The following is a 27,979-nucleotide window of genomic DNA, read 5'->3' on the forward strand; positions in this document are numbered from 1 at the left end:
AAAGCTGAAATAAATCATTATCTCTGCTATTATTCTGACATTTCACATTCTTAAAATAAAGTGGTGATCCTAACTGACCTAAGACAGGGAATTTTTTACCAGGATTAAATGTCAGGAATTGTGAAAAACTGAGTTCAAATGTATTTGGCTAAGGTGTATGTAAACTTCCGACTTCAACTGTGTATATATAGTCGGGAAACAGGAAGTTCCGGGCAGGCTCCAGACACAATGAAGTCTGCGAAACTGTGCTCTGAAGACGATAGCTTGTGTGTTCGTTTCAAAAGTATTACTAAAGGTATGCATTAGCACGTTTAAACTTTCTAATATCGAAAGAACATGTCGTAACATGTTAAGTAACAAATCCGTCAAGGTATTTTCACGTTTGTTAAAGGTTTATGACGTGTTATTTGTGTGCTAAACCGAGTGAGTGAAGAACGTGATTAAAATCGATTTTATCTAGCTAGCTAAGTTTAGACTTTGGGTTTGTCAGAGTGAATGAATGTACATTATATCGTCAATGTAATTTCATAAAGAATCAATTGATTTGACATGTATTTTATTTGATATATGTTCACGAGCTGGTAAAATGGCGGCGCCTCTCGGTCTGAGTCAATAGACTTGCAGGCAGTGCGGATGCACCAGAGAGACACTTTCAGGGTTGTTCTACTGTTTAGAAGCAGAATGTCATGTTCATCTGATTTCTACATGTCACTGTAACAATATTCAGACACATTCAGTTTCTATATTTATCTATAATTGTTAGTATGGTGTGAATGGGAAATACAATCGTTTTTTGTGAGTGAAGTAAGTACCTGTTTATTTAGTAATTTGTGAATTTAGGAAGTCTACTATAGATTAACTGCACTTAGGTAGTGAACATTATTTTTAAAAGGACATCTGAAAGGAAAATGGACATAAACCCTCCCTGAACGCTGAAAATGTAAAAAGTATCCCCTGTAGCCAAAATAATTATGAAAACAGTGGATAGTAGAGAACATGTTTACCCTCACTTCTTGGACAGACCAGAGCCTTTAGATATGCCATTTTAGAAACTGTTCTTCATCCTGTAAGCATTGCATGGCAACGCAGGAATTTTGATAGCATACAGGGCTGCGGGCCAGGAGGTTGTGGGTTCACAGACCACTGTGAACAAGAGTAGGGGTGGATAGATCTATTTCATGGTAAAATCATTCCATGAATCTATCATCGTATTTGCAGGTCTGAGAAAAAAATTGCCTTTTATAAACATTTCATGCAAGTCTATGTCATTTTACATATTAGCAGAATGTTTTAATACCACACAGGCTAAGAATGGACAGAGAGAGAGGCCTGTGTGTTCATCTTATATTTCTCCAATGCCAAATCAATGTGTCTCGTTTACAACGAAACTGTCCCGGTTTACTAATAATTACATGTGAGACCATCTGATCCTGGTACTTTAAATAGTTAGGCCTACCTCTCCACTCCAGACAGAGTAAAAGCCAATTCATGTTTGATCCCAAAATGTGTTGGGAAGCTTCTTAGGGAGGGTGTGACACAATTTCTGAACCCACGCAGGTAGAGGTCAAATCAAGCTCCTAACGCATCGCCTTGTGCCTCTTCAAGTTTTGTAACAATGTGAAGGGCTCTGTATAGCTCCGCATTGACATGATTGGTGGGCGGGAGGTCCAGTATAAACTCTAACTCACTTCCTTGACAACAGCTCTGCTCCGTTAAGCGCAATAAGTATGAAAGCCCTGATGTCTGCGGAGGATGCATCTGCAGTAAATGCTGTATGGCCACTTCAGATATCGGATGGACCATCCAGAGTCTTTTAGCAGAGAAATGTAAATCTCTAACTGCTGGCTACTCTCATTCTGTGTCTTTAACCCAACAAGTATTTCCCTAAAAGCTGTCTGGGTTTAAACATCTTCTATTGTACAGAAAGTGGATAGCTTAATACATTGGTAGTGACAGAATTAGATTAGTGAGATTTGTGTATTTCTTTTTGTTTTGTCTCCTGAGCTATAGAAGGTTATATCTCAGCCACTGAATGTCAAAGAAACAAAGTCACGTCTTTCCTGGTTATTTTACAGCTTGTTTTGTAGCATAAAGCAGTGCGGACCAAAACACTGTTATATATCACTTTATATAATCAGATCAGTTTTATTTTCTTCAAAATCTTAATCTAACAAGATGTAGGCCTGTGCTTTTTGACATCTTCAATAAAAGAGGCCTATGGCATAACTCCTCATACCCTCTCATACCCCCTCAAGTGGAGTCTGGGTTTTAACTCAACAGCCCTTCACTGACATGGAGGTAGACTATTTAAAGAGTGCATGGTAGGTGGAGGAATAGGCTAGTCCGCAAGCAAGATAGTGTATTTTTGGGGGGGACTAGGTCTAATCAACAACAACAAAATGTGAAGAAACCTTTCACTCCCTTCCTCAACTGCCACCATAGGCTGACACAGCACAGCCATTGGTTAGGATAGGCCGACACAGCACAGCCATTGGTTAGGATAGGCCGACACAGCACAGCCATTGGTTAGGATAGGCCGACAGCACAGCCATTGGTTAGGCAGCATTAAACAAGTTTTGGCTCAACAAGCACAGAGCAGGCCGGGGCTCAGGGTTGGAATAACCTTTGCAGTGTGTAATGCAGCCTAGTTGTATTTACACCATCCCAGCAACTATGTTAGAAATACAGTATAACTTTGCTCTGTGGTTCTCCTAGCATGCACTTCGTATCCTATAGGCCAGGGCTCTCCAACCCTGTTCCTGGAGAGCTACAGTCCTGTAGGCTTTCGCTCCAGTGAAAACTTGGAGTGAAAACCTACAGGAGGCAATCTCTCCAAGAACAGGGCTGGAGTTAAAACCTACAGGAGGCTATCTCTCCAAGAACAGGGCTGGAGTTAAAACCTACAGGAGGGTAGCTCTCCAGGAACAGGGCTGGAGTTAAAACCTACAGGAGGGTTGCTCTCCAGGAACAGGGCTGGAGTTAAAACCTACAGGAGGGTAGCTCTCCAGGAACAGGGCTGGAGTAAAAACCTACAGGAGGGTAGCTCTCCAGGAACAGGGCTGGAGTTAAAACCTACAGGAGGGCAGCTCTCCAGGAACATGGTTGGAGTGTAAACCTACAGGAGGGCAGCTCTCCAGGAACATGGTTGGAGTGTAAACATACAGGAGTGCAGCTCTCCAGGAACATGGTTGGAGTGTAAACATACAGGAGGGCAGCTCTCCAGGAACATGGTTGGAGTGTAAACATACAGCTCTCCAGGAACATGGTTGGAGTGTAAACATACAGCTCTCCAGGAACAGGGTTGGAGAGCCCTGCTTTAGCCTATAGGCTGTGGATCATTTGATTGACACCACACTAAATAGCCTATAGGCACACTTGATATTGCGCGCCCAGCAGCGAATCAGAGATGAGGGGCGGCATCGGGCACACATTGCTATATAGCCAATCAGGGTTCGAACCACCCAGTTTATAAAGCCTAATAAGCAACTAATTCTTAAACACTGAGAAATATAGAAATTTCAGCAAGTACAAATGACATGACCCTCTTCTGGACTAGTTTTTTTTTTTTTAAACTCAACCCTCCCCTTGACTGAAATTGAAAAAGCATAACCCTCATTTTTCTCCAGGTAACCATTCTGTACATTTAGATCCATCTCTTATTAATGTAATTTAAAGGGGGAATTTTGTCTGATTTGAATGAATGTTTTGTTGTCAATGTTTAGCTACCTGATCTATTGAAATGAGATAATTGAACAACAAAAAAGAGAATATATTTTGAGGATAAACAATGTGCCAGAACTGTCAAGATTTTGTGTCTGTTTCTCTTTATTACTACAGGCCGACTCAGATTAATTCTGAGGCCAGTAACATCAGTGAAGCTGGAAGACTGTAGTCAAACACTGGAGCTGAATGTCAACATTAAAGATGAAGAAGAGGAGGAGAAGATTGGGAAATATCTTACTCATGGTAAGAGCAGGTTCCTCATAAGTTAGACTGGGTCGTAAGTTATGGAGGTCTAACGCTAGGAGAGACTAAAGAGGAGAACTAGACAATCTGCCAGTGTTTTAAAATTCTATGAAATTAGTCTGTGTAGTTACTAACCCTTGTGATAGTGAGTGGACGATGATTATGGATAATTATTTTCACCCCTTTTGCCTTAGACTGTTGTCAGGGTTGGTGTCAATTCCAGATAATTCAGGAAATACACTGAAATTCCAATTCTCTTCAATGCTTCTCAATTAGCAGCATGTGGAAATGGAATTTGGTTTACTTTCTGAATTGATTGGAATTGAAATGGAATTGACACCAACCCTGGCTGTTACCCTCTTTTAGAATAGTTTTATTCTCCTGTATTGTACAGCCTACTGATATGAATACATATGTCACCTGGTACAGCCAGAAGATGACTGGCCACCCCTCGGAGTCTGGTTCCTTTCTAGGTTTCTTCCTATGTTCCTGCATTCTAGGGATTTGTTTTCTAGCACACCAACTCATTCAAGGGTTTTTCTTAATTTTTTACTATTTTCTACATTGTAGAATAACAATGAAGACAAACTATGAAATAACACATGGAATCATGTAGTAACCAAAAAAAAAAAAGAGTTAAACAAATCAAAATATATTATTCAAAGTAGCCACCCTTTGCCTTGATGACAACTTTGCACACTCTTGGCATTCTCTCAACCAGCTTCACCTGGAATGCTTTTCCAACAGTCTTGAAGGAGTTCCCACATATGATGAGCACTTGTTGGCTGCTTTTCCTTCACTCTGCGGTCTAACTCATCCCAAACCATCTCAATTAGGTTTAGGTCGGGTGACTGTGGAGGGCCAGGTCATCTGATGCAGCACTCCATCACTCTCATTCTTGGCCAAATAGCCCTTACACAGCCTGGAGGGGTTTTGGGTCATTGTCCTGTTGAAAAACAAATGATAGTCCCACTAAGTGCAAACCAGATCCATGTGTATAGTGGCTTGCGAAAGTATTCAATCCCCCTTGGCATTTTTCCTATTTTGTGGCCTTACAACCTGGAATTAAAATAGATTTTTGGGGGGGTTGTATCAGTTGATTTATACAACATGCCTACCACTTTGAAGATGCAAAATATGTTTTATTTTTATTACAGTCAGAAATACTCCTCAGCACCCCCCAGGTAAAGAAGCAGGATGTGGAGGTCCTGGGCAGGATTGGTTACGCGTGATGTGTATCGCTATAGTATGTTGTATCTGTATTTTTGTTTTTATTATGGATCCCCATTAGCTGCTGCCAAGGCTGCAGCTACTCTTCCTGGGGTCCAACCCCCCCCCCCAAAAACAACACACTCTGTACCCTCAGGCCCCTACACCACCACATATCTACAGTACAAAATCCATGTGTACAGTGGCTTGCGGAAGTATTCACCCCCCCTTGGCATTTTTTCTATTTTGTTGCCTTACAACCTGGAATTAAAATATATTTTTTGGGGGTTTGTATCATTGGATTTATACAACATGCCTACCACTTTGAAGATGCTAAATTTTGTTATTTTGAACCATACCCCAAAGTCAATACTTTGTAGAGTCACCTTTTGCAGCAATTACAGCTCTTGGGGTATGTCTCTATAAGCTTGGCACATCTAGCCACTGGGATTTTTGCCCATTCTTCAATGGAAAACCGCTCCTCCAGCTCCTTCAAGTTGGATGGGTTCCGCTGATGTACAGCAATCTTTAAGTCATACCACAGATTCACAATTGGATTGAGGTCTGGGCTTTGACTAGGCCATTCCAAGACATTTAAATGTTTCCCCTTAAACCATTCGAGTGTTGCTTTAGCAGAATGCTTAGGGTCATTGTCCTGCTGGAAGGTGAACCTCCGGGCCCAGTCTCAAATCTCTGGAAGACTGAAACAGGTTTCCCCTCAAGAATTTCCCTGTATTTAGTGCCATCCATCATTCCTTCAATTCTGACCAGTTTCCCAGTCCCTGCCGATGGAAAAACATCCCCACAGCATGATGCTGCCACCACCATGCTGCACTGTGGGGGTGATGAGAGGTGTTGTGTTTGCGCCTGAAATAGCATTTTCCTTGATGACCAGAAAGCTCAATTTTAGTCTCATCTGACCAGAGTACCTTCCATATGTTTGGGGAGTGTCCCACATGCCTTTTGGCAAACACCAAATGTGTTTGCTTATTTTTTTCTTTAAGCAATGGCTTTTTTCTGGCCACTCTTCCATAAAGCCCAACTCTGTGGAGTGTACGGCTTGAAGTGGTCCTATGGACAGATACTCCAATCTCCGCTGTGTAGCTTTGCAGCTCCTTCAGGGTTATTTTTGGTCTTTTTGTTGCCTCTGATTAATACCCTCCTTGCCTGGTCTGAGTTTTGGTAGGCGGCCCTCTCTTGGCAGGTTTGTTGTGGTTCCATATTCTTTCCATTTTTTAATAATGGATTTAATGGTGCTCTGTGGGATGTTCAAAGTTTCTGATATTTTTTTATAACCAACCCTGATCTGTACTTCTCCACAACTTTGTCCCTGACCTGTTTGGAGAGCTGCTTGGTCTTCATGGTGCCGCTTGCTTGGTGGTGCCTCTTGCTTAGTGCTGTTGCAGACTCTGGGGCCTTTCAGAACAGGTGTAAATATACTGAGATCATGTGACACATAGATTGCACACAGGTGGACTTTATTTAACTAATTATTGTGACTTCTGAAGGTAATTGGTTGCACCAGATCTCGTTTTGGGGCTTCATAGCAAAGGGGGTGAATACATATGCATGCACCACTTTTCCGTTTGTAATTTTTTGAAACAAGTAATTTTTTTCATTTCACTTCACCAATTTAAACTATTTTGTGTATATCCATTACATTAAATCCAATAAAAATCTATTTAAATTACAGGTTGTAATGCAACAAAATAAGAAAACCGCCAATGGGGATGAATACTGTTAAAAGGGACTGTACGTGTGTATAGTGCGTATGTTATCATGTACGTATGCATGCATGTGTCTGCGCCTATGTTTGTGTTGCTTCACAGTCCCCGCGGTTCCATAAGGTGTTTTTTTTTAATCCGTTTTTTAAAATCTAATTTTACTGCTTGCATCAGTTACTTGATATGGAATAGAGTTAGTTCCATGTAGTCATGGCTCTATGTGGTACTGTGCACCTCCCATAGTCTGTTCTGGACTTGGGTACTGTGAAGAGACCTCTTGTGGCATGTCTTGTGGGGTATGCATGGTTGTCCGAGCTGTGTGCCAGTAGTTCAAACAGACAGCTCGGTGCATTCAACATGTCAATACCTCTCACTTTGATCCAGGAGAGATTGACATGCATATTATTAATAATAGCTCTCTGTGTACATCCAAGGGCCAGCCATGCTGCCCTGTTCTGAGCCAATTGCAATTTTCCTAAGTCCTTTTTTGTGGCACCTGACCACATGACTGAACTGTAGTCCAGGTGCGACAAAACTAGGGCCTGTAGGACCTGCCTTGTTGATGGTGCTGTTAAGAAAATATTGACTCAATAAACTAATGCAAGATATTGAATGCCAACCACCATTAAACCCACCGGAGAAGAAGAAGTCCTGTTGCGCTTTGATAGTCGGGAAACAGGAAGTTCCGGGCAGGCTCCAGACACAATTGTTCTCTGAAGACGATAGCTTGTGTGTCCGTTTCAAAAGTATTACTAAAGGTATGCATTAGCACGTTTAAACTTTCTAATATCGAAAGAACATGTCGTAACATGTTAGGTAACAAATCCGTCAAGGTATTATCGCGTTTGTTAAAGGTTTTATGACGTGTTATTTTTGTGCTAAACCGAGTGAATGAAGAACGTGATTAAATATACTTTTAGAAGTCACATTTAGCTAACTAGCTAAGTTTAGACTTTGGCTTTATCAGTGAATGAATCTACATTGACGAAATAATCTAATTTCATAAAGAATCAATTTATTTTAGATTTCTGAGTTCGTTTGACATGTTTATTATGATTATTTCCATATGTTCACGAGCTGGTAAAATGGCGGCGCCTCGGTCTGAGTCAATAGACTTGCAGGCAGTGCGGATGCACCAGAGAGACACTTTCAGGGTTGTTCTACTGTTTAGAAGCAGAATGTCATGTTCATCTGATTTCTACATGTCACTGTAACAATATTCAGACCAGGGGCGAAAATCTGATATCAACTTTGGAGGGGACAATTACATTACATTTTCTCAAGAGCAATTCCTGAGGGGGACACCAAAAGTAGTGCTGTAACACATAGCCTACATTGTAATATGGTAAATGTATATTGAGGAACCAAAGAAATAAGGTGTTTGCCGTACTCCTAACTACCGGTACCCAAAACTACACAACTAATCACAACAGCAATACCATTGCCTTTAACAAATCTTAGTTCAGTCACCAGTTTAAGTTGAGAGTGGGGGTATCCATGGCATTTTCCAATTATGTTCCTATTTTACAAGTCAAAAAAATTGAGAACCTTTCATAATGTTGCCAAACAAAGACTCAACAAACTTACCTGAGACTCCCTGTCTCTGCCAGTCTGTCCCTGCATATCTGTCCCCAACTCTGCTGTCTGTGTGCCATCTGTTGCCTGCTCTGCCTAATGACATCATTGTGAAACATTACATTAGCATTTCACTTCTTTCTTATGAACATTTTATCAACTAGTCTGAGATATTAGGCTACTAGGGTTCTTACTTTGCGTTTTGGTGTACCTAAAAATACTCTGATATCCGTCTTTTTTCTGCCATTTTTCTACCTGGCTGGCTACACACACACACAGTATGTAGGTTATTTACAGTAGGAGATGGGCTTCTATCATCTTATCTTCTATCATTCTATATGGGCTTCGATCTAAAAGGTAGCTAGCAAATGTGAAACGGATTGCAGTGACAAGAGTTGACAGCTGTATGAGTTCACCATTTACACAACATATGCTGCAACCTTTTGTAATTTGAATCGTTTGTTTCATATTGGCTGGCTTCTAACAATAGCTGAATGTGCAAAGCTAGCGAGCACCAATTCAGTGGTGTTTGCTATAATCTTTGCTACCCGGGTTAAATAAAGGTGAAATAAAATATATAAATCAAAGTTCCCTTGCGACAATTTAGCTTTTGCAACGAGACCATTAAATATATTTAAAACAATGGTAGATGAGAGTGTAGTTCTGTTCAGTTTATCGCTAACCTTATCACAAGGACTTTGAAGCACTAACTTACATGCATGCTGATCTTGGAATAAATTGACGATAGCAAAGATTCCATGTTTGACGACGCCACATAAATGGAATAGGTACTAGCTAGCTTAATAGTTAATATTTGCGCGCTAGCTCTGCATATTCAGCTAGTGTGTGTGTGCGCGATTGACTGGATTAACCTCTCGTCAGTTACGTGCATTGAGTGCCTTTCAGACAGTAGATACGACCTCTACGTTACCTAGCAAGCTAAGGAACTGGCAGTGGATCAAACCATTGTGAGGCAAAGGGTGGGGGGGTCGCAATCTTTTGAAACTTAAAAATGCGCTATTAAGTGTCTATAATCAGCACAATTGCTTTCATTGCATATTATTAATATTATTTAAATTACATAGTTATGTTTCAGTGATATATTGGGGGGGACAAATCATATTTTTCCCAGGATGGGGGGGTCGTGTCCCCCGCGACCCCCCCCCCCTGGGATTTCCGCCCCTGATTCAGACACATTCAGTTTCTATATTTATCTATAATTGTTACTATAATATGAATGGGAAATACAATTGGTTTTTGTGAGTGAAGTAAGTACCTGTTTATTTAGTAATTTGTGAATTTAGGAAGTCTACTATAAATTAACTGCACTTAGGTAGTGAACATTATTTTTAATAAGGACATCTGAAAGGAAAATGGACATAAACCCTCCCTGAACGCTGAAAATGTAAAAAGTATCCCCTGTAGCCAAAATAATTATGAAAACAGTGGATAGTAGAGAACATGTTTACCCTCACTTCTTGGACAGACCAGAGCCTTTAGATATGCCATTTTAGAAACTGTTCTTCATCCTGTAAGCATTGCATGGCAACGCAGGAATTTTGATAGCATACAGGGCTGCGGGCCAGGAGGTTGTGGGTTCACAGACCACTGTGAACAAGAGTAGGGGTGGATAGATCTATTTCATGGTAAAATCATTCCATGAATCTATCATCGTATTTGCAGGTCTGAGAAAAAAATAGCCTTTTATAAACATTTCATGCAAGTCTATGTCATTTTACATATTAGCAGAATGTTTTAATACCACACAGGCTAAGAATGGACAGAGAGAGAGGCCTGTGTGTTCATCTTATATTTCTCCAATGCCAAATCAATGTGTCTCGTTTACAACGAAACTGTCCCGGTTTACTAATAATTACATGTGAGACCATCTGATCCTGGTACTTTAAATAGTTAGGCCTACCTCTCCACTCCAGACAGAGTAAAAGCCAATTCATGTTTGATCCCAAAATGTGTTGGGAAGCTTCTTAGGGAGGGTGTGACACAATTTCTGAACCCACGCAGGTAGAGGTCAAATCAAGCTCCTAACGCATCGCCTTGTGCCTCTTCAAGTTTTGTAACAATGTGAAGGGCTCTGTATAGCTCCGCATTGACATGATTGGTGGGCGGGAGGTCCAGTATAAACTCTAACTCACTTCCTTGACAACAGCTCTGCTCCGTTAAGCGCAATAAGTATGAAAGCCCTGATGTCTGCGGAGGATGCATCTGCAGTAAATGCTGTATGGCCACTTCAGATATCGGATGGACCATCCAGAGTCTTTTAGCAGAGAAATGTAAATCTCTAACTGCTGGCTACTCTCATTCTGTGTCTTTAACCCAACAAGTATTTCCCTAAAAGCTGTCTGGGTTTAAACATCTTCTATTGTACAGAAAGTGGATAGCTTAATACATTGGTAGTGACAGAATTAGATTAGTGAGATTTGTGTATTTCTTTTTGTTTTGTCTCCTGAGCTATAGAAGGTTATATCTCAGCCACTGAATGTCAAAGAAACAAAGTCACGTCTTTCCTGGTTATTTTACAGCTTGTTTTGTAGCATAAAGCAGTGCGGACCAAAACACTGTTATATATCACTTTATATAATCAGATCAGTTTTATTTTCTTCAAAATCTTAATCTAACAAGATGTAGGCCTGTGCTTTTTGACATCTTCAATAAAAGAGGCCTATGGCATAACTCCTCATACCCTCTCATACCCCCTCAAGTGGAGTCTGGGTTTTAACTCAACAGCCCTTCACTGACATGGAGGTAGACTATTTAAAGAGTGCATGGTAGGTGGAGGAATAGGCTAGTCCGCAAGCAAGATAGTGTATTTTTGGGGGGGACTAGGTCTAATCAACAACAACAAAATGTGAAGAAACCTTTCACTCCCTTCCTCAACTGCCACCATAGGCTGACACAGCACAGCCATTGGTTAGGATAGGCCGACACAGCACAGCCATTGGTTAGGATAGGCCGACACAGCACAGCCATTGGTTAGGATAGGCCGACACAGCACAGCCATTGGTTAGGATAGGCCGACACAGCACAGCCATTGGTTAGGATAGGCCGACAGCACAGCCATTGGTTAGGCAGCATTAAACAAGTTTTGGCTCAACAAGCACAGAGCAGGCCGGGGCTCAGGGTTGGAATAACCTTTGCAGTGTGTAATGCAGCCTAGTTGTATTTACACCATCCCAGCAACTATGTTAGAAATACAGTATAACTTTGCTCTGTGGTTCTCCTAGCATGCACTTCGTATCCTATAGGCCAGGGCTCTCCAACCCTGTTCCTGGAGAGCTACAGTCCTGTAGGCTTTCGCTCCAGTGAAAACTTGGAGTGAAAACCTACAGGAGGCAATCTCTCCAAGAACAGGGCTGGAGTTAAAACCTACAGGAGGCTATCTCTCCAAGAACAGGGCTGGAGTTAAAACCTACAGGAGGGTAGCTCTCCAGGAACAGGGCTGGAGTTAAAACCTACAGGAGGGTTGCTCTCCAGGAACAGGGCTGGAGTTAAAACCTACAGGAGGGTTGCTCTCCAGGAACAGGGCTGGAGTTAAAACCTACAGGAGGGTAGCTCTCCAGGAACAGGGCTGGAGTTAAAACCTACAGGAGGGTTGCTCTCCAGGAACAGGGCTGGAGTTAAAACCTACAGGAGGGTTGCTCTCCAGGAACAGGGCTGGAGTTAAAACCTACAGGAGGGTAGCTCTCCAGGAACAGGGCTGGAGTAAAAACCTACAGGAGGGTAGCTCTCCAGGAACAGGGCTGGAGTTAAAACCTACAGGAGGGCAGCTCTCCAGGAACATGGTTGGAGTGTAAACCTACAGGAGGGCAGCTCTCCAGGAACATGGTTGGAGTGTAAACATACAGGAGTGCAGCTCTCCAGGAACATGGTTGGAGTGTAAACATACAGGAGGGCAGCTCTCCAGGAACATGGTTGGAGTGTAAACATACAGCTCTCCAGGAACATGGTTGGAGTGTAAACATACAGCTCTCCAGGAACAGGGTTGGAGAGCCCTGCTTTAGCCTATAGGCTGTGGATCATTTGATTGACACCACACTAAATAGCCTATAGGCACACTTGATATTGCGCGCCCAGCAGCGAATCAGAGATGAGGGGCGGCATCGGGCACACATTGCTATATAGCCAATCAGGGTTCGAACCACCCAGTTTATAAAGCCTAATAAGCAACTAATTCTTAAACACTGAGAAATATAGAAATTTCAGCAAGTACAAATGACATGACCCTCTTCTGGACTAGTTTTTTTTTTTTTAAACTCAACCCTCCCCTTGACTGAAATTGAAAAAGCATAACCCTCATTTTTCTCCAGGTAACCATTCTGTACATTTAGATCCATCTCTTATTAATGTAATTTAAAGGGGGAATTTTGTCTGATTTGAATGAATGTTTTGTTGTCAATGTTTAGCTACCTGATCTATTGAAATGAGATAATTGAACAACAAAAAAGAGAATATATTTTGAGGATAAACAATGTGCCAGAACTGTCAAGATTTTGTGTCTGTTTCTCTTTATTACTACAGGCCGACTCAGATTAATTCTGAGGCCAGTAACATCAGTGAAGCTGGAAGACTGTAGTCAAACACTGGAGCTGAATGTCAACATTAAAGATGAAGAAGAGGAGGAGAAGATTGGGAAATATCTTACTCATGGTAAGAGCAGGTTCCTCATAAGTTAGACTGGGTCGTAAGTTATGGAGGTCTAACGCTAGGAGAGACTAAAGAGGAGAACTAGACAATCTGCCAGTGTTTTAAAATTCTATGAAATTAGTCTGTGTAGTTACTAACCCTTGTGATAGTGAGTGGACGATGATTATGGATAATTATTTTCACCCCTTTTGCCTTAGACTGTTGTCAGGGTTGGTGTCAATTCCAGATAATTCAGGAAATACACTGAAATTCCAATTCTCTTCAATGCTTCTCAATTAGCAGCATGTGGAAATGGAATTTGGTTTACTTTCTGAATTGATTGGAATTGAAATGGAATTGACACCAACCCTGGCTGTTACCCTCTTTTAGAATAGTTTTATTCTCCTGTATTGTACAGCCTACTGATATGAATACATATGTCACCTGGTACAGCCAGAAGATGACTGGCCACCCCTCGGAGTCTGGTTCCTTTCTAGGTTTCTTCCTATGTTCCTGCATTCTAGGGATTTGTTTTCTAGCACACCAACTCATTCAAGGGTTTTTCTTAATTTTTTACTATTTTCTACATTGTAGAATAACAATGAAGACAAACTATGAAATAACACATGGAATCATGTAGTAACCAAAAAAAAAAAAGAGTTAAACAAATCAAAATATATTATTCAAAGTAGCCACCCTTTGCCTTGATGACAACTTTGCACACTCTTGGCATTCTCTCAACCAGCTTCACCTGGAATGCTTTTCCAACAGTCTTGAAGGAGTTCCCACATATGATGAGCACTTGTTGGCTGCTTTTCCTTCACTCTGCGGTCTAACTCATCCCAAACCATCTCAATTAGGTTTAGGTCGGGTGACTGTGGAGGGCCAGGTCATCTGATGCAGCACTCCATCACTCTCATTCTTGGCCAAATAGCCCTTACACAGCCTGGAGGGGTTTTGGGTCATTGTCCTGTTGAAAAACAAATGATAGTCCCACTAAGTGCAAACCAGATCCATGTGTATAGTGGCTTGCGAAAGTATTCAATCCCCCTTGGCATTTTTCCTATTTTGTGGCCTTACAACCTGGAATTAAAATAGATTTTTGGGGGGGTTGTATCAGTTGATTTATACAACATGCCTACCACTTTGAAGATGCAAAATATGTTTTATTTTTATTACAGTCAGAAATACTCCTCAGCACCCCCCAGGTAAAGAAGCAGGATGTGGAGGTCCTGGGCAGGATTGGTTACGCGTGATGTGTATCGCTATAGTATGTTGTATCTGTATTTTTGTTTTTATTATGGATCCCCATTAGCTGCTGCCAAGGCTGCAGCTACTCTTCCTGGGGTCCAACCCCCCCCCCCAAAAACAACACACTCTGTACCCTCAGGCCCCTACACCACCACATATCTACAGTACAAAATCCATGTGTACAGTGGCTTGCGGAAGTATTCACCCCCCCTTGGCATTTTTTCTATTTTGTTGCCTTACAACCTGGAATTAAAATATATTTTTTGGGGGTTTGTATCATTGGATTTATACAACATGCCTACCACTTTGAAGATGCTAAATTTTGTTATTTTGAACCATACCCCAAAGTCAATACTTTGTAGAGTCACCTTTTGCAGCAATTACAGCTCTTGGGGTATGTCTCTATAAGCTTGGCACATCTAGCCACTGGGATTTTTGCCCATTCTTCAATGGAAAACCGCTCCTCCAGCTCCTTCAAGTTGGATGGGTTCCGCTGATGTACAGCAATCTTTAAGTCATACCACAGATTCACAATTGGATTGAGGTCTGGGCTTTGACTAGGCCATTCCAAGACATTTAAATGTTTCCCCTTAAACCATTCGAGTGTTGCTTTAGCAGAATGCTTAGGGTCATTGTCCTGCTGGAAGGTGAACCTCCGGGCCCAGTCTCAAATCTCTGGAAGACTGAAACAGGTTTCCCCTCAAGAATTTCCCTGTATTTAGTGCCATCCATCATTCCTTCAATTCTGACCAGTTTCCCAGTCCCTGCCGATGGAAAAACATCCCCACAGCATGATGCTGCCACCACCATGCTGCACTGTGGGGGTGATGAGAGGTGTTGTGTTTGCGCCTGAAATAGCATTTTCCTTGATGACCAGAAAGCTCAATTTTAGTCTCATCTGACCAGAGTACCTTCCATATGTTTGGGGAGTGTCCCACATGCCTTTTGGCAAACACCAAATGTGTTTGCTTATTTTTTTCTTTAAGCAATGGCTTTTTTCTGGCCACTCTTCCATAAAGCCCAACTCTGTGGAGTGTACGGCTTGAAGTGGTCCTATGGACAGATACTCCAATCTCCGCTGTGTAGCTTTGCAGCTCCTTCAGGGTTATTTTTGGTCTTTTTGTTGCCTCTGATTAATACCCTCCTTGCCTGGTCTGAGTTTTGGTAGGCGGCCCTCTCTTGGCAGGTTTGTTGTGGTTCCATATTCTTTCCATTTTTTAATAATGGATTTAATGGTGCTCTGTGGGATGTTCAAAGTTTCTGATATTTTTTTATAACCAACCCTGATCTGTACTTCTCCACAACTTTGTCCCTGACCTGTTTGGAGAGCTGCTTGGTCTTCATGGTGCCGCTTGCTTGGTGGTGCCTCTTGCTTAGTGCTGTTGCAGACTCTGGGGCCTTTCAGAACAGGTGTAAATATACTGAGATCATGTGACACATAGATTGCACACAGGTGGACTTTATTTAACTAATTATTGTGACTTCTGAAGGTAATTGGTTGCACCAGATCTCGTTTTGGGGCTTCATAGCAAAGGGGGTGAATACATATGCATGCACCACTTTTCCGTTTGTAATTTTTTGAAACAAGTAATTTTTTTCATTTCACTTCACCAATTTAAACTATTTTGTGTATATCCATTACATTAAATCCAATAAAAATCTATTTAAATTACAGGTTGTAATGCAACAAAATAAGAAAACCGCCAATGGGGATGAATACTGTTAAAAGGGACTGTACGTGTGTATAGTGCGTATGTTATCATGTACGTATGCATGCATGTGTCTGCGCCTATGTTTGTGTTGCTTCACAGTCCCCGCGGTTCCATAAGGTGTTTTTTTTTAATCCGTTTTTTAAAATCTAATTTTACTGCTTGCATCAGTTACTTGATATGGAATAGAGTTAGTTCCATGTAGTCATGGCTCTATGTGGTACTGTGCACCTCCCATAGTCTGTTCTGGACTTGGGTACTGTGAAGAGACCTCTTGTGGCATGTCTTGTGGGGTATGCATGGTTGTCCGAGCTGTGTGCCAGTAGTTCAAACAGACAGCTCGGTGCATTCAACATGTCAATACCTCTCACTTTGATCCAGGAGAGATTGACATGCATATTATTAATATTAGCTCTCTGTGTACATCCAAGGGCCAGCCATGCTGCCCTGTTCTGAGCCAATTGCAATTTTCCTAAGTCCTTTTTTGTGGCACCTGACCACATGACTGAACTGTAGTCCAGGTGCGACAAAACTAGGGCCTGTAGGACCTGCCTTGTTGATGGTGCTGTTAAGAAAATATTGACTCAATAAACTAATGCAAGATATTGAATGCCAACCACCATTAAACCCACCGGAGAAGAAGAAGTCCTGTTGCGCTTTGATAGTCGGGAAACAGGAAGTTCCGGGCAGGCTCCAGACACAATTGTTCTCTGAAGACGATAGCTTGTGTGTCCGTTTCAAAAGTATTACTAAAGGTATGCATTAGCACGTTTAAACTTTCTAATATCGAAAGAACATGTCGTAACATGTTAGGTAACAAATCCGTCAAGGTATTATCGCGTTTGTTAAAGGTTTTATGACGTGTTATTTTTGTGCTAAACCGAGTGAATGAAGAACGTGATTAAATATACTTTTAGAAGTCACATTTAGCTAACTAGCTAAGTTTAGACTTTGGCTTTATCAGTGAATGAATCTACATTGACGAAATAATCTAATTTCATAAAGAATCAATTTATTTTAGATTTCTGAGTTCGTTTGACATGTTTATTATGATTATTTCCATATGTTCACGAGCTGGTAAAATGGCGGCGCCTCGGTCTGAGTCAATAGACTTGCAGGCAGTGCGGATGCACCAGAGAGACACTTTCAGGGTTGTTCTACTGTTTAGAAGCAGAATGTCATGTTCATCTGATTTCTACATGTCACTGTAACAATATTCAGACCAGGGGCGAAAATCTGATATCAACTTTGGAGGGGACAATTACATTACATTTTCTCAAGAGCAATTCCTGAGGGGGACACCAAAAGTAGTGCTGTAACACATAGCCTACATTGTAATATGGTAAATGTATATTGAGGAACCAAAGAAATAAGGTGTTTGCCGTACTCCTAACTACCGGTACCCAAAACTACACAACTAATCACAACAGCAATACCATTGCCTTTAACAAATCTTAGTTCAGTCACCAGTTTAAGTTGAGAGTGGGGGTATCCATGGCATTTTCCAATTATGTTCCTATTTTACAAGTCAAAAAAATTGAGAACCTTTCATAATGTTGCCAAACAAAGACTCAACAAACTTACCTGAGACTCCCTGTCTCTGCCAGTCTGTCCCTGCATATCTGTCCCCAACTCTGCTGTCTGTGTGCCATCTGTTGCCTGCTCTGCCTAATGACATCATTGTGAAACATTACATTAGCATTTCACTTCTTTCTTATGAACATTTTATCAACTAGTCTGAGATATTAGGCTACTAGGGTTCTTACTTTGCGTTTTGGTGTACCTAAAAATACTCTGATATCCGTCTTTTTTCTGCCATTTTTCTACCTGGCTGGCTACACACACACACAGTATGTAGGTTATTTACAGTAGGAGATGGGCTTCTATCATCTTATCTTCTATCATTCTATATGGGCTTCGATCTAAAAGGTAGCTAGCAAATGTGAAACGGATTGCAGTGACAAGAGTTGACAGCTGTATGAGTTCACCATTTACACAACATATGCTGCAACCTTTTGTAATTTGAATCGTTTGTTTCATATTGGCTGGCTTCTAACAATAGCTGAATGTGCAAAGCTAGCGAGCACCAATTCAGTGGTGTTTGCTATAATCTTTGCTACCCGGGTTAAATAAAGGTGAAATAAAATATATAAATCAAAGTTCCCTTGCGACAATTTAGCTTTTGCAACGAGACCATTAAATATATTTAAAACAATGGTAGATGAGAGTGTAGTTCTGTTCAGTTTATCGCTAACCTTATCACAAGGACTTTGAAGCACTAACTTACATGCATGCTGATCTTGGAATAAATTGACGATAGCAAAGATTCCATGTTTGACGACGCCACATAAATGGAATAGGTACTAGCTAGCTTAATAGTTAATATTTGCGCGCTAGCTCTGCATATTCAGCTAGTGTGTGTGTGCGCGATTGACTGGATTAACCTCTCGTCAGTTACGTGCATTGAGTGCCTTTCAGACAGTAGATACGACCTCTACGTTACCTAGCAAGCTAAGGAACTGGCAGTGGATCAAACCATTGTGAGGCAAAGGGTGGGGGGGTCGCCTCCCTGTAGCCTCCCTGTAGCTCAGTTGGTAGAGCATGGTGTTTGCAACACCAGGGTTGTGGGTTCGATTCCCACGGGGGGCCAGCACAGAAAAAAAATGTATGAAATTGTATGAAATGTATGCATTCACTACTGTAAGTCGCTCTGGATAAGAGCGTCTGCTAAATGACTAAAATGTAAATGTAAAATGTCGCAATCTTTTGAAACTTAAAAATGCGCTATTAAGTGTCTATAATCAGCACAATTGCTTTCATTGCATATTATTAATATTATTTAAATTACATAGTTATGTTTCAGTGATATATTGGGGGGGACAAATCATATTTTTCCCAGGATGGGGGGGTCGTGTCCCCCGCGACCCCCCCCCCTGGGATTTCCGCCCCTGATTCAGACACATTCAGTTTCTATATTTATCTATAATTGTTACTATAATATGAATGGGAAATACAATTGGTTTTTGTGAGTGAAGTAAGTACCTGTTTATTTAGTAATTTGTGAATTTAGGAAGTCTACTATAAATTAACTGCACTTAGGTAGTGAACATTATTTTTAATAAGGACATCTGAAAGGAAAATGGACATAAACCCTCCCTGAACGCTGAAAATGTAAAAAGTATCCCCTGTAGCCAAAATAATTATGAAAACAGTGGATAGTAGAGAACATGTTTACCCTCACTTCTTGGACAGACCAGAGCCTTTAGATATGCCATTTTAGAAACTGTTCTTCATCCTGTAAGCATTGCATGGCAACGCAGGAATTTTGATAGCATACAGGGCTGCGGGCCAGGAGGTTGTGGGTTCACAGACCACTGTGAACAAGAGTAGGGGTGGATAGATCTATTTCATGGTAAAATCATTCCATGAATCTATCATCGTATTTGCAGGTCTGAGAAAAAAATAGCCTTTTATAAACATTTCATGCAAGTCTATGTCATTTTACATATTAGCAGAATGTTTTAATACCACACAGGCTAAGAATGGACAGAGAGAGAGGCCTGTGTGTTCATCTTATATTTCTCCAATGCCAAATCAATGTGTCTCGTTTACAACGAAACTGTCCCGGTTTACTAATAATTACATGTGAGACCATCTGATCCTGGTACTTTAAATAGTTAGGCCTACCTCTCCACTCCAGACAGAGTAAAAGCCGATTCATGTTTGATCCCAAAATGTGTTGGGAAGCTTCTTAGGGAGGGTGTGACACAATTTCTGAACCCACGCAGGTAGAGGTCAAATCAAGCTCCTAACGCATCGCCTTGTGCCTCTTCAAGTTTTGTAACAATGTGAAGGGCTCTGTATAGCTCCGCATTGACATGATTGGTGGGCGGGAGGTCCAGTATAAACTCTAACTCACTTCCTTGACAACAGCTCTGCTCCGTTAAGCGCAATAAGTATGAAAGCCCTGATGTCTGCGGAGGATGCATCTGCAGTAAATGCTGTATGGCCACTTCAGATATCGGATGGACCATCCAGAGTCTTTTAGCAGAGAAATGTAAATCTCTAACTGCTGGCTACTCTCATTCTGTGTCTTTAACCCAACAAGTATTTCCCTAAAAGCTGTCTGGGTTTAAACATCTTCTATTGTACAGAAAGTGGATAGCTTAATACATTGGTAGTGACAGAATTAGATTAGTGAGATTTGTGTATTTCTTTTTGTTTTGTCTCCTGAGCTATAGAAGGTTATATCTCAGCCACTGAATGTCAAAGAAATTAAACTGTGATATGCATCTGAGTTGTGTCTTTCCTGGTTATTTTACAGCTTGTTTTGTAGCATAAAGCAGTGCTGACCAAAACACTGTTATAGATCCCTTGATATAATCAGATCAGTTTTATTTTCTTCATGTTAATCTAACAAGGTGTAGGCCTGTGCTTTTTGACATCTTCAATAAAAGAGGCCTATGTCGTAACCCCTCATACCCCCTCAAGTGGAGTCTGGGTTTTAACTCAAAAGCCCTTCACTGACATGGAGGTAGGCTATTTAAAGAGTGCATGGTAGGTGGAGGAATAGGCTAGTCCGCAAGCAAGATAGTGTATTTTTGGGGGGGACTAGGTCTAATCAACAACAACAAAATGTGAAGAAACCTTTCACTCCCTTCCTCAACTGCCACCATAGGCTGACACAGCACAGCCATTGGTTAGGATAGGCCGACACAGCACAGCCATTGGTTAGGATAGGCCGACACAGCACAGCCATTGGTTAGGATAGGCCGACACAGCACAGCCATTGGTTAGGATAGGCCGACACAGCACAGCCATTGGTTAGGCACCATTAAAAAAATAACGTTTTGGCTCAACAAGCAGAGCAGGCCGTTGCTCGGGGTTGGAATAACCTTTTGTAGTGTGTAATGCAGCCTAGTTGTATTTACACCATCCCAGCAACTATGTTAGAGTATAACTTGATATTGTGAGCCCATCAGAGATGAGGGGCGGTATCGGCCACACATTGATATATTTAAGCGTTAAGGCCAGAGGGGGTTTGTTATATGGCCAATATACCATGGCTAAGGGCTGTTGTGGAGTGCCTGGATACAGCCCTTATCCCTGATATATTGGACATACACCACAAACCCTTGAGGTGCCTTATTGCTATTATAAACTGGTTACCAATGTAATTAGAACAGTAAAAAGTAATGTTTTGTCATACCCGTGGTATATGGTGTGATATACCACGGCTGTCAGCCAATCAGCGTTCAGGGTTCGATCCACCCAGTTTATAAAGCCTAATAAGCAACTCATTCTTATACACTGAGAAATATTGACATTTCATCAATTATAAATGACAGGACCCTCTTCTGGACTAGATTAAAACAATACTAAACCCTCCCCTTGACTGAAATTGAAAAAGCATAACCCTCATTTTTCTCCAGGTAACCATTCTGTACATTTAGATCCATCTCTTATTAATGTAATTTAAAGGGGGAATTTTGTCTAAAGTTTTGAATGAATGTTTTGTTGTCAATGTTTAGCTACCTGATCTATTGAAATGAGATAATTGAACAACAAAAAAGAGAATATATTTTGAGGATAAAGAAAGCTCCAGAACTGTCAAGATTGTTTTCTGTTTCTCTATATTACTACAGGCCGACTCAGATTAAGTCTGAGGCCGGTAACGTCAACAGTGAGGACAAACCCAGCCTGCCTCTCTCCTTCCACACTGAGTCCAAACCTACAGTCACTGGGTCCTGATTGTGACAGTGGAGCCCAGTTTGCACTGCAGGATCCAGAGATGGCATCAGTGAAGCTGGAAGACTGCAGTCAAACACTGGAGCTGAATGTCAACATTAAAGATGAAGAAGAGGAGGAGAAGATTAGGACAACTGTTAATCATGGTAAGAGCTGGTTCTATCTATCTGTAAGTTATCTTCGTAAGTTAAAACGTCTGTAAGTTATGACCCAGTCTATTGCTAGGTTGAATTCTGTAATTCTGACATCACACATCCCTGAACAACTGGGTTATCTGGAGTGATCAGAGAGTAGACTAAAGAAGTGAAGTAGATAAATTGCCAGTGTTTTAAAGTTCAACTAAATGAGTGTGTAGTTACTAACCCTTGTGATAGTGAGTGGAGGATGATATGAATTGAGTCTGTGTAGTTACTAACCCTTGTGATAGTGAGAGGAGGATGATATGAAGTGAGTCTGTATAGTTACTAACCCTTGTGATAGTGAGAGGAAGATGATATGAAATGAGTCTGTGTAGTTACTAACCCTTGTGATAGTGAGTGGAGGATGATATGAAATGAGTCTGTGTAGTTACTAACCCTTGTGATAGTGAGTGGAGGATGCTATGAAATGAGTCTGTGTAGTTTCTAACCCTTGTGATAGTGAGAGAAGGATGATATGAAATGAGTCTGTGTAGTTACTAACCCTTGTGATAGTGAGTGGAGGATGATATGAAATGAGTCTGTGTAGTTAGTAACCCTTGTGATAGTGAGAGGAGGATGATATGAAGTGAGTCTGTACTTACTAACCCTTGTGATAGTGAGTGGACGATGATTATGGATAATTATTTTCACTCATTTTGCCTTCAACTGTTACCAGGGTTCGGGTCAATCCAGATATTTTGGGAAATACACAGAAATTCCAATTCTCTTCAATGCTTTTCATTTAGGAAAATGTGGAATTGGAATTTGGTTTACTTTCTGAATTGACCGTTATTTAAATGGAATTGACCCAACCCTGGCTGTTACCCACTTTTGGAATAGTTTTATTCCCCTGTATTTCACAGCCTACTGATATGAATACATATGTCACCCAGTACAGCCAGAAGATGACTGGCCACGGCTCAGAGCCTGGTTCCTTTCTAGGTTTCTGCCTTCTAGGGAGTTTTTTTCTAGCCACTGTGCTTCTACATCTGCATTGCTTGCTGTTTGGGGTTTCAGGCTGGGTTTCTGTAAAGCACTTATACATTTATTTTATAAACCCTTTTTGCATGAGCAGTTGACCACAAAGTGCTTTAACAGAAACCCAGCCTAAAATCCCAAAGAGCAACCAATGCAGGTGTAGCTTCATAAAATAAGTACAGTACCAGTCAAAAGTTTGGACACACTGTTAGGGTTCGTTCCTTACTTCCTGCCTTGTCAATCATTGGTTCATTGGTGAAATTAGCATTATGACAATATCTTTAATTAAATCATTCAAAAACCTTTATTAATGCAATTGCAGACAGAAGTTGACAAACAGGAACATAGAATGCATGTTTCTGAGTAAGTTCTGCATCAAACAAAAGGTCTCCAGTTGTTTTATTAAACCCTAAGTCGCGCCCTGATGATGTCACTGCCCACGTTATCATCCTCTACTCCTGGGACCAAAGCCATACCTACAAAGCTGTATAAACAGGGCCTTTATTGTTAGCTAAACACTTAGCAGTAAATGTCCCCTTCCCAAAAAAAGTTGATTTATTGTGGAAAGTTTGCCTAGTCTTATCTCCTTCACTCCCCTGCAGAGTTCTGTCTAAGTCACACATTTCTAAGAGGGGCCTCTTTATAATGAGGCAGAGAGAGAACTAAAATACAACTGTAGAACAATACTAAACTTCTACAATTAATATATATATATTGTTAATCTGTAGTCTAAAACCCTATAAATGTAAGGATGGAGGGGGTCTTATAACCCCTCCCCTTCTATTAATATAACATAAGCATAATCAATTATTCTAATACATCAAACATTTGTACAACCCCAAATCATGATCCCTAGGTGAATCCTGACAACACCTACTCATTCAAGGGTTTTCCTTTATTTTTTACTATTTTCTACATTGTAGAATAATAGTTAAGACATCAAAACTATGAAATAACACATATGGAATCATGTAGTAACCAAAATAGTGTTAAACAAATCAAAATATATTTTATATTTTGTATTCTTCAAAGTAGCCACCCTTTGCCTTGATGACAACTTTGCACGCTTTTGGTATTACAATGTAGAAAATTGTTAAAGAAAAACCCTTGAATGAGTAGGTGTGTCCAAACTTTTGACTGGTACTGTATATCACACCAACTGACTGGTTCTTCTGATGTTGTTCACACAGGAGACCATGTTGAGACATTCTCTACATCCAGAGAGCAACAGCAGGAAGATCACAGAACTAAGAGGTCTCACCACTGCCCACATTGTGAGGAGATTTTCCCATTTCTATCAAAGCTAAAAATACACTTAAAAATCCACACAGGAGAGAATCTGTTTTCCTGTACTGACTCTGGGGAGAGATTCACAACATCAAAGGCTCTGACAATTCATCAGAGAGTGCACACAGAAGAGAAACCTTACTCCTGCTCGTACTGTGGGAAGAGTTTCTCTCAACAGACCAACTTAAAAAAACACCAACGTCTACACACAGGAGAGAAGCCGTACTCCTGCTGTGACTGTGGAAAATGCTTCACAACATCATCTGAGCTAACAGTTCATCAGAGAACACACACTGGAGAAAAGCCTTACATCTGCTCTAACTGTGGGAAGAGTTTCTCCCACCAGGGTAGCTTAAAAGCACACCAACGTATACATACAGGAGAGAAGCCATACTCCTGCTCTGACTGTGGAAAGAATTTCTCCCGATTGGGTACCCTAAAATTGCATAAACGTATACATACAGGAATTAAGCCTTACTTCTGCTCTGACTGTAGGAAGAGTTTCTCCCACCAGGGTAGCTTTAAAGCACACCAATGTATACATACAGGAGAGAAGCCGTACTCCTGCTGTGACTGTGGGAAGAATTTCTCCCGTTTGGGTACCTTAAAATCGCATGAATGTATACATACAGGAAAGAAGCCTTACTACTGCTCCGACTGTGGGAAGAGTTTCTCTCAACGGAACCATTTAAAATCACATGAACGTATACACATAGAAAAGAAGGCATACTCCTGCTCTGACTGTAGAAAATGCTTCACAACATCGTATGATCTAAAAGTTCATCAGAGAACACACACTGGAGAAAAGCCTTACGTCTGCTCTGACTGCGGGAAGACTTTCTCTCAACAGAGCAGCTTCAAGAAACACCAACGTCTACACACAGGAGAGAAGCCTTACTCCTGCTGTGACTGTGGAAAATGCTTCACAACATCATCTGATCTAAAAGTTCACCAGAGAACACACACTGGAGAAAAGCCTCACATCTGCTCTGACTGTGGGAAGAGTTTCTCTCAACAGAGCAGCTTCAAGAAACACCAACGTCTACACACAGGAGAGAAGCCTTACTCCTGCTGTGACTGTGGAAAATGCTTCACAACATCATTTGATCTAAGAGTTCATCTGAGAACACACACTGGAGAAAAGCCTTACATCTGCTCTGACTGTGGGAAGAGTTTCTCTCAACAGAACCATTTAAACACACATCGACGTATACACACAGGAGCGAAGCCTTACTACTGCTCTGTGTGTGGGAAGAGTTTCTCTCAAGAGAGCAACTTAAAAACACACCAACGTATACATAAAGGAGAGAAGCCTCGTCAGTTCTCTCAGACCAGCTAAGATAAAAATTAAGTGGTGGAGTGATTTTAATCTCATTGCTTGACTTGGACTGAAATAGGTGCCGGAACACATTTTGGGGGAAACCCTTTTGGACAATCAGAGCCTTACAAACGTGCTGCGGGAAAAGCCACACACCCTTCCTAAGAAGGTCTGGTTCCGACAGATAAACGGCGAACGAAGGCATTCACATGTAAATACATTCATGATTTCTTACTCCAAACGGGCGGCGATTCGTCTGCAAAGTATATGATTACTTTGAGAATAGTTTCTAAAATATATCAATGATAAGTGTCGCTTTCTCTCTCTCTCTCTCCTTTTGTAAAAATAAACTCCACTATATTGTGTCAGTCCGCTAGGGACCTTTTCTTATGTATTAAGTGTCTTTGTTTATCCTGTGTTATCATTTAGTTAGCTAGTAAATAAATATTTAAACCAATTTGTATAGTGCTGAATCATAAGTAAGGCTGGGGTTTTTGCAGATGCAGGAGGTTACCACTGTTCAGAATGATGATATGAGACGAGGTTATGATTAATATGTTGACTGTTTTATGGTTGTGATAGGTAAATACCTTTTTAGAGTTTAATTCGGGAGATGTTAACTCTTTTAAACAACCGCTCTCATGGTGCCCCAAATTCCTAATGAGTTAATTGTTACATGATTCATTTAATCGGGTAACAATTAAAAAGTTTGTTGATTTAGGTACATAACAGTCATCAGATTAATGAAAGTAAAGTCACGACAATTGTGTGTGGGTTTCTCGTCAGTCTGGATGCAATCCGGCTACCAAAAGCGCCAACAGTGAGCGACGTCATCAGCACTCCCACAAGTTTCCAGAAAACTTGTTTTGTGACCGAGAGGCACCTTTTCAGTATAACGTTAGAGGAAATACGTTCCTCGCATGTGAGGAATTTGTTTGCTGGCCTCAAATGCTAGTCAATTAGCTAATATTTAGAACAAAATGTTTTTATTTGGCTAGTTTTGCTAACCCGTTTGCAATCTCTTTAGCATTGCTTTCTAGCTACAGAGGCTAGTTAGCTACAGTAGTTAGCAACTGCCATCAGTTGTGTTATTATCATATGTTGCCTTTTCCACCGTTTTTAGAATGCATACTGGCATTTGCGCGGGAATCCAGACACACTTAAATAAAGGTTCCATTTTAAAAAATGCACATGGGAAATCCTGTACATTAGATGTCCGAATACATTTTTTTCTCCTTTTCTCCTGCTTTTTTAAGCAGCTGGTACAAGGTTTAGTGGTGGTGGATGGATGGGGTGCTTTCCTGGTGACTGGCCAGCTTTCAGTGCTTGTATAAACATTTTGATAGCTGTCTATTTCCCTCTCTCCATCGCCCAGGACATGTCGAGACTTGACAGTTCATGCAGCTTTACTAGTCCCTACGGGACTCCCAATCACAGCCGGATGTGATGCAGAGTGGATTCGAACCAGGTACTGCAGTGTGTTTTAGACCGCTAAGATGCAGTGTTTTAGACCGCTGAGATGCAGTGTTTTAGACCGCTGAGATGCAGTGTTTTAGACCGCTGAGATGCAGTGTTTTAGACCGCTGAGATGCAGTGTTTTAGACCACTGAGCCACCCGGGAGTTGATAGTATTTTAAACTGTTGTAGTGAATGTTGATTTTTAGCAACCCATTATCGACTGACAGGTTCAGGTTGTCTCACTACACTGAACAAAATTATAAAATGCAACATGTAAAGTGTTGGTCCCATGTTTCATGAGCTGAAATTAAAAATCCCAGAAATGTTCTAAATACACAAAAAGCTTTTTTCTCGCAAATTTGTTTACGTCCCTGTTAATGAGCATTTCTCCTTTTCCAAGATAATCCATCCACAGGTGTGGCATATCAAGAAGCTGATTAAACAGCTTGATCATTACACTGATGCACCTTGTGCTTTGGACAATAAAAGGCCACTTTATTAAAATGTGCAGTTTTGTCACAACACAATGCCACAGATGTCTCAAGGTTTGCGGGAACGTGCAGTTGGCATGCTGACTGCAAGAATGTCCCCCAGAGCTACCATCTGCTGCCTCCAATGTCATTTTTAGAGAACTTGGCAGTTTGTCCAACCGGCTTCACAACTGCAAACCACGTGCAACCACTCCAGCCCAGGACCTCCATATCCGGCTTCTTCACCTACGGGATTGTCGGGGGGCATACGAGTATTTCTGTCTGTAATAAAGCCCTTTTGTGGGGAAAAACTCATTCTGATTGGCTGGGCCTGGCTCCCCAGTGGGTGGGCCTATGCCCACCCATGGATGCATCCCTGCCCAATCATGTGAAATCCATAGGTTGGGGCTTAAATTGACTGATTTCCTTGTATGAACTGTAACTCAATAAAGTCTTAGTAATTGTT

General features: G+C 41.1%; 1 protein-coding gene across 9 annotated transcripts; it reads left to right on the plus strand.

Moving 5' to 3' along the window:
* The first annotated feature begins 216 nt into the window (after window positions 1–216).
* On the plus strand, window positions 217–27,979 carry LOC106594540 (uncharacterized). Of its 9 annotated transcripts, none has more exons than XR_014381273.1 (7): window positions 217–295; window positions 3,838–3,966; window positions 13,011–13,139; window positions 21,721–21,969; window positions 24,171–24,254; window positions 26,961–27,053; window positions 27,579–27,979. XR_014381273.1 is itself a non-coding variant. In XM_082964391.1 (6 exons), coding segments are annotated over exons 1-6 (660 nt in total). In that variant the 5' UTR covers window positions 217–228; the 3' UTR covers window positions 26,963–27,979. The 9 variants fall into 9 exon arrangements, 5 of the variants coding, with proteins under 5 accessions (XP_082820517.1, XP_082820513.1, XP_082820514.1 ...); XR_014381274.1 differs by having other exon boundaries at window positions 27,672–27,979; XR_014381271.1 differs by having other exon boundaries at window positions 24,171–27,053.

The sequence above is a fragment of the Salmo salar genome, chromosome 17, assembly GCF_965601325.2.
Source record: "Salmo salar chromosome 17, fSalSal1, whole genome shotgun sequence".
NCBI lineage: Eukaryota > Metazoa > Chordata > Actinopteri > Salmoniformes > Salmonidae > Salmo > Salmo salar.